The 11823-nt window shown below is 47.3% G+C and overlaps 1 protein-coding gene across 1 annotated transcript in view; it reads right to left on the minus strand.

The window, feature by feature from the left end:
• Nucleotides 1-407: 407 nt before the first annotated feature.
• The window catches only part of chrnb1 (cholinergic receptor, nicotinic, beta 1 (muscle)), a 16971-nt gene continuing 5555 nt past the window's right edge, over nt 408-11823 (minus strand). Inside the window, exons 4-11 of the mRNA XM_041965283.1 lie at nt 11482-11591; nt 9666-9774; nt 9415-9559; nt 8938-9123; nt 7038-7261; nt 3798-3973; nt 773-920; nt 408-554 (exon numbers count right to left, since the gene is read on the minus strand). Coding sequence (XP_041821217.1) covers nt 408-554; nt 773-920; nt 3798-3973; nt 7038-7261; nt 8938-9123; nt 9415-9559; nt 9666-9774; nt 11482-11591 — 1245 coding nt within the window. The remainder of the gene's footprint in view (nt 555-772; nt 921-3797; nt 3974-7037; nt 7262-8937; nt 9124-9414; nt 9560-9665; nt 9775-11481; nt 11592-11823) is intronic.

Raw genomic sequence — 11823 nt, forward strand, 5'->3', positions numbered from 1 at the left:
TTAATGTCCAAAATTTGACATGATTTCCTCACGTTGTGTCAACTCTGGTCTTGAAGCAGTGGTGCAGGATGGGTGAAGAACTGGTTACACAGGACTCACGCTTTACAGGGTTCAAGTTAAGATCACAAGATAAAGTGTTGCATTAGAAATTACATTTTGATATGATTTTGAAATATTTTCAAGGTGGATTATAGCCTTTGGCACTGTCTACACTAAAGGCAAATAAGAGACATCAGATGACAAACAAGCGATATATAAGAGTTTCTCAGTTGTTGTCACAATGGCCCGATGGTAAACTACACCCAGAGGATCATTTGGCAGTTTAATACAGCACTTTCTTCATTCCTGCTTACTAAGGTGGTAAACCAGGATGGGTACAGCTCAAGAAAATCAAGTGTCCCACTGCTTCAGGGGGATTTGAAGGGGTCAGTGGGTGTGTGGTTGAAGCTGGCATCGGCGAAGATGGCCAAGGTGCCCACGGTGGTGAAGACGACGAAGATCCAGAGGAACATGCGGTCCACCACCATGGCCACGTACTGCCAGTCCTCCTTCAGCTGCAGGAGGGATGGATGGATGAAAGGGAGGAGGAAAGGAGCAGAGTGGACGAGGAAGAAGGGAGGAATTGGAAGCGAAAGAGGGGACACACGGAAGGAGCAGGAAATGACACAGAAAAAACAGGGCAGAGTTTAGAAACCAAGTACTTAAAAGACCAAATGGAACAAAAACAGTCCTTTAAAAAGGGATAAAGAAAAGATGGAAGTGCATGACTCACAGCTTCGTAGTCCTTCTCCGCCTGCAGAGCCTCGGCGATATACGTGATGGCCTCTATGGCTGACTTGAGCTCCTCGGGCAGCGTGAGGTAGCTGCTGGGGCCGTCAATGAACTTCCTCAGATCTGTACACATGCCATCAGGGTGAAACCTACACAGCAACACACACACACACACACACACACACACACACACACACACACACACACACACACACACACACACGTCACAGGAAGATATCTATAATGATGTACAACATTCGATATACCGAATGCATCTCAGGATCCATTCAAGAGAAATGGAGCGAGTGCACACCAAGTGTCAACAACCAGGCCAAACGAGCCCACAAGAGCTTGCAGAACGTGGCGACGTGCGAGCAGATGTCGGCCCGGGCTAATTAAAAGCTGTAAAATAGTCGAGCGTTTATGAGGCAGGCTGCACGTCTCCTTTGCACCCTTCTGTCATTCGGAGAGGAATAAAGAGAAGGTCAGCGGAGCTCCCCGGGCTCGCTCTGCCAGTGTGGGAGTCGCCGCCCTGCATCTGCTGACTGGGCTGCTCTGGCTGGTGTGTGTGTGTGTGTGTTTCTGTGTTTACCTGTCGCCCTCAGTGACCAACCGTCTGCTGCTACAGTGTGCCAGCAGTCGCTGGGGGAAGCTGGGAGAAGGTCGCTGTCACTCACAACAGGTCTAACAGCAGGTCAACTTTGCTTTCACTCTTTATTAAAACCATTAAAAACAAATAAAGCCACAAATCAAGCACTGAGGGTCAAATATGCATGTGTGCCTTCTTCTTTGGGAAGTCTGGCTTTAGCACGCGGCTCCTGAAGAAACTCAAAGCATTGCTCATTAACCTTGTCTGCTCTGGTTTTCCCCGCTGCATTTCCACGCACGCTCGTACAGAGCGCCCTTGAGCAATGACACGTGGACTTTCGCTAGCTGCTTCCCAGACACAGAGCTCTAATGCTGTGACGATTCTCTCTGTAGGACGTCACAGCTAAGACTCTGGCTTGAGAAATGACACTGCCTCTGAAATTAAAGCATAATTCTGATCGTAGTGCATATTTTTGTAGGCTTTACCATCATGTCTGCCGGTTATGATGAGACCGTACTCAGCAAAGTAGTTGCAGACATCTGAGGAAACAATCAACATCACTAAGTCAAACAAAGTCACTCTTCTCATGTTTTCAGTCTGTCTATATATAATCAAACAGGCTGTTTTTTAAAAGAAAATAAGAGCTTAAGGCCTTTTTTTCATCATATTTTATACAAAAGCAGTGAGTACCTGAATAAAATGTTTGTAAAAGTAAGATTAAACATTATTTAACCAGAGATGATGTTTTTTCTTTTTTAATTTTGAGCATCATTCCCCTTTAATTAAGGCCTTAGTGCTCAACTACTGTAGGTCATCACTATGACCTTGCCCAAACAAACATTAGGCTCAGATAAATTATCTATTCTCCTTGCAGGACAGCTGCACTGTGCTTTTTACAAACACCTGTTTCCTTATGAAACACCTCAAATATTAAACACCTCATCCACGTACATTTTTTAGATCCTGAGAAAAACAAAAAAAAAATCCTCCAGCCGAGATGAGTTGCAGGTCAGACAGCTCGCCACCAGGGGGCAGCGCGACACTGTGTTTTTAACTGGAAAACATGAAACTGGAGAGTCGGGGCAGAGCGGAGGGCTGCTTGGTATTCAGGGCGGCAGTTTGGGGGTTTACAATGCAGCGCTGCCATCGCTGCTGCTCCTGTGAGTGTGGCGGGCGAGGAGGCTGCGACCTGAGAGAGGTGGAGCCTCCATATATATATATATATATATATATATATACAGATCAGAGAGGGAGGTAGAGAGACACAATTTGGCCTCATAACCCCTCTTCCCTTTTCCCTCCTATGTGTCTCAAAGTAGCACTTCATCAGCAAGAAGTAAATGACTGTTCAGGAGACTAATTCAACTAAAACTGGCTGCCTCTGTTGCCAAGACATGCACTAAACCCAATTAAGAAGTTGTGTGTGTATGTGCGGGCTCAAGAGAGATCCTGCTGTCTCATCAAATTGCTCTAATAGAGCACCCCCCCTCCTTCTCCTGTCACCCGTTCTTTCACCTGAACACGCAGCGTCCCACTCTAATGTGTCAGAGCCGATTTGTGCGGGTCATTATTGTTTTAGCAACGATTCTCCGCCTCCGGCCTTCCCCTCTGGACGCACTTCGGCTCTCCCGGGAGGCAAAGGAGAGAGAGGCAGCGACAGCTCAGACGGCGAGGAGGGTTTTCGGCGTGCGTTAACGGAGCAGCAGGGAGGCCGGCTAGTCAAGGATGTCACATAGCAGCTGGTTTCAATGCAAACAAATTCACCTGAGCAAGGTCACCCGTTTCCTGTGTCCACAGAATAGAGACTAGGGTTAGTTCGAGTGTGCACAGTCTGCGTGCCAACAGTGGCCTAAATCCAGCTCTTTGCTCAACAGCCTCAGGGGTGGCGCTCTGTAAAGCGACCCGACAGGTCCGAATATTGCAAGTTTCTATCTGAGAGCACCAGCGTTTCCTAAAAAAGGTGTTCTCTGATCAGTTCTTACTTTGCAACACCTTTAAAAACGACTAGAACTGGATTCTGGCATGTGCAGTTTTCACTGCAAGCATATTAAAAATGATATGTGACATTAACACATAGGACACGGGACATGTCTAAGTGTGTTTGCCTTGCGTTAAAGCCTTTCGTGCAGCCTGGAGCAGAGCAATGAGCCACCTAAAACACCACAGTGCATCACTGTCATTTCTTATTCCAGACAACAACTTAGATGCAGGTGTGTGTCTTTCCATATTTGAGGTGAGCGCTGTGGTAAAGTGCATTTATGTAGAATGAGACGACCCGCTGCACAGACTCATTTCCAAGAATTATCTAAAATATTTAGGTTTACTTTCCACACCTTCAAACATGCACACAGGTATGCAGACCAAAACGCAAACAATCACAAGCACTAACTGATAGACCTCCAGTCTGACCCGGGTCTGAGAGCGGGTCCGGTTTCACCTGTTGGGCTTGGGGAACAGAAAGGAGGAGTCGGGCTTGCGGATGAAGTATTCGTCGGCCGCTTTGCTGACGGTGATGATCTTTTTCTCTCGCCGGGGCATGGTCTCCAGGGACAGGGGGGTCTCTACCTTTGGCCGCAGCATGCCCAGGTAAGGAGGCAGCATGTGGATGAAGATCTGAGAGGAAAGGTGTGACGAGAAGCAGAGAGTTACCTCCAAACATGTATACTCCTATGACTCAAAACCACATTGGGAAACTGAAGGTTTTTAACTGTGCTTTCCTCTTTCAGTCAGCAGCTTGTTGGCTCCTCCAGACCTCCATCAATCAATTTGCCTGGATTCCTGCTTCATGATTTATAGCGCAGCTGAAACGTGCGTACTTGCCCCGTATTTGCCTATTAAGGCTGAGAAATGAGTGAAAAGGCTGAACAGAGCAGAGGGATAACCTTTGAGAACAGTTGCTGCTGAATAATGTGGGTGGGGGAACCGAACGGGTAACGCTTTCCAATTCCTCAACGTCTACTCTCAAGGTGTCCTTGAGCAAAGACCATCAACTCTGGATGCTCCAGTGGAGCTCTTCTGTGAAGGACTGTATTTGCACTGGGCATCTCCCACATGTGTCCGATTGGATCGCATTAAATGTTTGATACAACCTGAGAAAAAGCAAGTGAATCGTATTTTTTAATAGCCATCAGTTTGGACTTTTCAGACTGGAGCCACCTTTGAAGAGAACACCAGAGGAATGTGACTTGAAGATAAAACAGCCAATAATAGGGGCAGATGTTAGTCTTGATCAATATCATAAATGCTGTTTGCCTCTGTAAATGGCTCTTTTATCTGCTCTGAAGTGCTTGGATATCCGTCTTTTGGAACGACTCCTGGCTTGCCTGTATTGACAGGTTGATGTCAATGAAAGCCCCCTGGCGAGGGCGGCACTGTGCACTGCGGCTACAAATGGAGAATATAATGTGAGGTGAAGCAGCTTGACCTGTTTCATAGTTTTGAGGAAAAAGGGTGATTTTGCCTCTATGGCAGATCAAATACGGCCACATTCTCCCAGCACACAGCGACACTTGTTCTCTACACACACATGTGGCATGATCGCAGCACAGAGCATAGACGATCAAACCACGAGTCAATGAAAAGAGACTGAGTAGACCAAGCCCTCATTGGTCTGGTCAACCGAACACAGTTTCCGAGACCGACCAGGACGCTAACTTAGGGGACGATGAAGGCGTGGTGGGTTCAGGTGAGGACAGGATTTTTTTGATTTGAAAATGTACATCATCAGTCGTGTCGTATTTGCCTTCATAAAGCAGTCAGTTCTTTCTTCCCGTGTTTTGAACGGGACTTGCGTGATGTTCCGCTGTGTTGAGACGATTGAACAAAATGTTCGGTCTCCTCGCTGGTTGTTCCGACACACTCAGAGCCATTACGGCTTTAGCCGTTCATTAACAGGCGGCTCGATTGTGTGAAGGCTTGTAAGACTTTAAGATTTTAAATGGCTTCGTATTTTTCTGTAATGAAACACAGTGTATGCATATTAAAATGTGACTGCTGGTAAATAACAAATAAATGAAAACTGAGTGTTCAATAAAATACAAAAATCTGATCTGGTTCAAGGTGTGGTTCTAAGAAGCCGTTCCACTTCATCTGATTAATTAATAGTTAGCCAAACCTTTTCCCTGTGCACCCCACTGCTTCTGTGCTGGAATATTCCACCTGTGACACCTCCTCAAATATAATTGGATCCAGGAAATGCTGCAATGTCTGCATTGCTGAAAAACTGAACCCATCCTTCTCACTGATCCACGCGACGTCTGTTAGATTTCACATCATGGCGTATCACGAGCCGGGAATATAAGAGAGAAAACTGCACCCCGGAGAGCCACGCTTCATCTACAAAAGGCCTTATATCACAACAATGGCTGCCTTGGTAACTCAGCCAGCGCCGCCGCTCCGCCTACGTGGGCGGATCACAGCATCCGAAGGCTGAGCCGGAGGAGCTGAGGAGCAGAAGGAAGCCATCGAGGCTGCATTTGACACCCAAACTCAGGCCTGAGGGGCACAGTTGCCTTTTCTGCAGCCCTGGTGGAGATGCACATGGACCATATGGACAAAAGTCATTTTCAAATGAGTTTACACCACAAGTGGCAATGGCTGCAGCCCAGCTACAGGCGCCTTCACTGCGCCGGCTCGAGGAGTCTGTCACTTCCGGTTTAGCAGTGTGGACGACCGGAGAGGGGAGGTGTTATTGACACCTGTACATTTCCTGACAATAGATTTGTCCCCAAAGGCCAAGAGGTGAAGAATGTGTCGTGGAAAAAACAGCACAATGTGCACCAGGTTTTGGACGCAAACAGAGAGAAAAATGTGTCTCCTGCTGATTGGCTCACATATGAAGATAAATTTGGCTTGGAAGTGGTGCCATTAGAGCATAATAATGCTCTGAGACGAAAGGTCAGTTTCTCTCATATTTTTCAGAATATAATTATTGCATTAGTGGTATGGATAGATGCCATTTGTCAGTGATGATTCATATTTACTCAGAATAAGATGGATGGATGGATTCTGCAGTTCACCACAGACACCACACCACAGCTGAGGGAACTGCAGACTGGGCTGATCTCTGTGGGCTCGTCACTGCAGGTGACCCCTTCCACACTTCAAGTTGTCATTTCATTCTTTGCTAATTTAAAGCGAGTCAAGGCTGAGATAAATACGTACCTGAGCCTCCATAAATTTCCATCTACTCCTGCTCGGCGCCCAAATCTTTCCTTTCCACATCTCATGACACTGATGGTCTGAAGAGCAGGAGTGAAGAGAAGCAGAACCTGTAATGTTCTTTCCTCCCATCAATCCAGTACCAAGCAGCTCAGTTCCATTAAACCACGCAAATCACCCGCCCATGAGCCTTTCGGAGGCGAATGTTCCCGGAAAGCGTGACATGATCTGGGGCAAAGCGTGGAGCCGCCGCTCAGGCCTGTAATTAGCTGCACATAATGTACAGAGAGGGCGACGGCTACCGATGTAGGTTAATGCTATAACATGTTCAGGGTGTCGAGGACTTCACCCAGTAGTCTGCCTGAACATAAACTACATCTGCCTCCGTCGCACCAAATTACCACAAAAATTAACATCACACGAAGGCCACACTGTGCTACACTTATGGAGGTGATGAGTGCCCGCATGATGGATGAACGAAAGGAGGAGAGCCCCCCCATATGTCGCGGGACCTCACCTTGCGCACCCACATGGGCATCTGGTGGGTGTTGGGTGAGCGGTGGTGCAGGTTGAGGACGACCACGCTGAGGATGACGGAAAACGTGACCAGGATCATGGTGAACATGATGTAGTTGACGATGATGGGGACGCCCAGCGACGTCTCCGGGATCTTATCAGCCAGCAGCAGCAGGAACACGGTGAGGGTGAGCAACACGTTGATAGACAGACCCATCTTCTCTCCTGGTGGGGGGAAAAAATGAATAGAATGTACGTAATGTGGCGATCTTCCATTATTTTATATCAGTTCATTTTCAGGGAAGCTGCTGGAAGTGTTCAATATTCATTCTTGTTGACAAAAATAACAATCAGTCTGCCTGACTCATCTAGCTTTAACAGGACAAGGTTTGTTCCTCCTTCAACCGAGTGAGATCCACTATTTTAGCAGCAGCTGGTCCATGTAATTCATCGGTAATGACTCTAATGGAAAATTCATCTCCCACTCTAAGTGAAGCTGATTGGCCGATAGAGCGCGGCCTCCCAGGTGCATTCAGTGGTCACTTGCAAGCTGTGTTTACCTCAGATTGGTTAGAGTCGGTGGGTAATGAGAGATTGATGCGCATTAGAGCAGCGCATGCTCCCACAGCGAGTAACTTTCCCTCACTCACTTCCTCACACTGCATCACCGCGACGTTCAGCGCGTCAGAGGCTGACAGGTGATCGGCGGGAAGCGCAGTGCAGTGTTGTGACAGAAAATGTTTCTCACGGATTGCCACTTTAACGTCCTTCGCCTGTCTCCGAGTCAGAGGGGAGGATCGTACTTTATGAGCGAGCGTGCACGTCTGCAGATTGTGGAGAGACCTTGAGAGGCCCCCCAAGCAGAGGGTGAAAGATTTGAAAATCAGAGGGGCGGGGAAAGGAGGCGCCACCTTCAGGGCCGTAGCCAGGATGATGAGCTGTGCTGAGGGCCATGTGTCCAAACTCCCCCTGAGAGACTGTTTGACAAGCCACCAAGAAGTCTGTCAAAAGGTTCTCATTTTGCTCTTTTAACATGTATCATTAATATATATAGATATAGATATAGATATAGGCTAAAGGGCGTCCCTTGTATTATGAGCTGTAATGAGTCATTACATGAGGCCAACATGTCTGATTCCAGGTTCACTCCAGGACAAAACAAGGAAAAATGACACCAATCGCCCTTTTTTTGGAGAGTCGCATGTGTTGTGTTCATATGTTGTCATGTATTGTGTTATGGTCACTGTTAAATCCCCCATAGGCGAGTGTGGAAATGTTAAGATGAGGACAATTCTCCACAAGTGTGTGTCGAGGTTGAGGCAGCACTCTGACTACAGTAAATGCTATGAATGTGTTCATCTGATCATCTAAACTGGTATAAAGTCAAAAAACTTCAGAAATACTGGGACAATTTGAAATGAATGAAACCTTTAAACACTTTGCTCACTTTTCAGATGCATGAGCACATTTCTCCAAATGTCAGTTCTTGCAGTGATCTGGACCTTGAGTTAATTGTGCAAACAACACGCTGCAGTGCAGTGGTGAACACACTGATTACACATGCAGACTAGTCTAGAGTCCAGTCTAAAGCTAATTATTTTCAGTACTTGTGGGGCTGATTTCTACTGTTTTTATTTTCAAGGTTATCGATTCATGGGAAACAACAATCTAATCTGAAATTGAATCTCTATGTGCCAGTAATTGGACAAATTTGTGATTGCCCAATTCAACCTGACCACACAAACACAATTAGGAAACAGCATTAGCAGTTTTAGAGAGCAATGATAAAGCAGCGTAACCCCAACTGAAGCTACATCAAGGTGGAAACTGTGAAACACACATCTTTAGCTTTAGCCCATGATAAACTGGTTTGTATGCATCATTCTGCACTGGCGGCATACCTGCATCAGGAGGCAGGTAGAAGTTAAAGATGGCAATGATGGTGATGAGGATGCACGGGAGGATGATGTTGAGGACGTAGTACAGAGGCTTCCTCTCGATGATCAGGTAGAAGGTCATGTCCTCATACTGATCGTCATTTGTGTTCTTCCGGCTTGGCTTGTGTCTGATGTGCCACTCGCCGCTCTCTGGACAAACGTTCACGTTTGGGGAATTTTAGATCAGCAAAGCGACACAGCAGCACACAACTACAACTCTGCAAAAAGCAAGAGGGGTCCAAACAAAAGTGCAAACATGGAAGAACACTCCTGTGACTATGGTTCAAATATTTAGCAAAAGCAAGCATAAAGTGGCTCATGGGAGAAAATTAAAAAGAGCGGAGAAGTAATTCATGGTATCATTCAAGGGAACAGATCCCCCTCAGGACTACAACAACGTCAGTAGTAGATAAAAGCCCCCCCATTCAAGCTCCATCTCACCACTGAAGGCCTCGTCCAGCTGGATCTCCCTGATCTCGTTGCCTCTTGAGTCCAGCGCGTACTGCACGTCGATCTCCGTCGAGTCGTACGTATAGGAGCGGAACTGCATGGTGCAGTTCTGCCAGTCGAAGGGGAAATATGTCACCTGGAGGAGCAAACGGGGATGTCGCAGGAGTCAGAGCGAAGGAGGAGGTGGAGGGCAATGCGTGGAAAGCGTAGGAACAATTCAAGCTCTGCGTGTTGACGCTCACCTTAACTCCGCACGAGCTGCAGTAGAGCGCGGGCGGAGTCCAGGTGACTCTGCCATTACTGTAAACCTGAACATGGACGTGGAGGGCCACATCGAACACCCCGTCGTTGCTGCAAACAGAGATTTGCATCAAACATGAATTCAGAATTGGAGTTCTTTCCTCTTTACCTGCACGTTACTGTGCAGAAGATGCACATGACACCACACAACCTGAGGCCACACACCCAAACCTGCCGGTCTCACTGCAGGTGGACTACATGTTGTGTGGTTGTGGTTTCCTGTTGTCCCCTCTGTTTCACCTCTCAGATGTAACAGACTGCAGCCACAGAATAATTGAATATACAGAATTTGACCCACTGAAGGTGTATTGCTATTACAGAAGGTGTAGAAGGATGGTACTGTTATCGCGCTGCAAAACCTCTGAGGTGTGCAATGCACCTACAACGCTCTCTGTATCCTATTTCCTGCAACAATCAACCCGCCGTGATCTCCCTGACCTTAACCAAGCGTTAACTGGAGCGAAGGCAGAACCAGAGATGCTCGTTTGAATCTCGCAGTGAGGCCTTCGTCTCACGTCATCCCCTTTCCTCCTCACTCAACCTTCCCGCCTCTTCGCGCTTTGCAGTAAAGCAAAGGAAAGCAGGGTGAAGCTCCGGTCAGAGCGAGGAACAGCCCAGTAACTTTATCTCGTACGTCTGATTATTGCAGTCGCGCTGCTCCTTGCCTTCTCTCACCACCGCTATAGACCACATCAACGCTTGGCTGCAGTCCCGTGCTGCAAGACATTTTAATTGGCGCGGACGAAATGGAGGGACTCGACACATTTCACGGGACGCTTCTAAGTGCAGCACTAATGCTGGATGTACACAGAGCTGTTTTGGCCGTTAAGCTCATAACACTGTGCACAACAAAGACATCGCATCAATTAGACGCAGATTTAGCCGTCTGTCAGCGGGCTGTGTTTGGCTTTTATGGCTCTGCTAATTCAAGCTTGTGTCCTTAAAGCGGGCCCTCCTAAAACTGCGTGCCCGTGAAGGTGCCGCCGCCGCCGCCGCTGGAATCACCAGCATTGATCACACACACACACACACAAACAGAGAAGGGAGCTCACGCTTTCGCCTTTGCCTGCGTGCACATATTTGTGTGCCTCCCGGCCTGAAGCGGTGCCATCACTTCAGTTTTCAGGGAGCCATGCTGCTTAATTGCCTATAAAGTGTTGATGAATGGAGCGGTGGGGATATTTACAGCGGCGGTAATGGGGGGGTATGTGTGTGGATAAAAGAAAAAAGGCTGCACTCACTGTTCTAAGTATCTAAATTTTCTAATTTAACGCTGTGGCATAGGGTTTTTCTGTTACATAAGGGCTGCACTGGGCTGTATGTCCACTGGGTGCAGCTGTATGGTGTTCTGGCTCCATCATACCACAAACAATCTGCTGCCACTCCACCCAATGTTTTTTTAATTTGTTTCTATATTTGTCTTTATGTACATAAAGAAAAAAAAACTATTTTTTTTCTATAAGGTCTCTGAAGTCATACCAGCTGCAGATCTACTCATGACCACTGCAGGGTTATGATTTACAACCCTGACTTAGCTTCAGCATCACCTCCTCTCTGTCACACAAGGAACAGCCTCATCAGCATGTATGGGAGGGCCAAAACAAAAAGCCCCTCAGGGCCGAGGAAGGAGGAAGGAGCCGTCCCACACCGCAAACTAAAAATCTAAAACATGGAGGAGAGTGGCCGAACGGTTCCTCCCCTCAGCTCTTTCTGCTTCTGATTAATTCATGCCAACGTGAGCGCAGCGCTCGCGCTTACTTATTGATGAGGACGATGTCCGGCAGCCAAACCTTCCCCGAGGGGACACGCAACACCTCGATCCCGTCTTGCTCCTTGGGGTCCCACCTCAACCGATAATCCGTCCACTCCTGTTTGAAAATGTCAAAAAAAGCAAAAAAAATCTTTGTGTTGTTTGTTGTGTACGGGAATCACACAAGAGCACATGCAAAAGGGGGGGGCGGGGGACAAGAGGGAAATGACAAAAGGGAGAAAGTTTGCATTTACAAATGTAACCAATTTGTCATTTCATCAGCTGATTTTTCTTCTTTTTTTCCGCTGCTGTAATTAGATTCCACCGGGACGATTCCTCTGTGCATTTGT

This window comes from Chelmon rostratus, chromosome 23 (assembly GCF_017976325.1).
Source record: "Chelmon rostratus isolate fCheRos1 chromosome 23, fCheRos1.pri, whole genome shotgun sequence".
Lineage (NCBI taxonomy): Eukaryota > Metazoa > Chordata > Actinopteri > Chaetodontiformes > Chaetodontidae > Chelmon > Chelmon rostratus.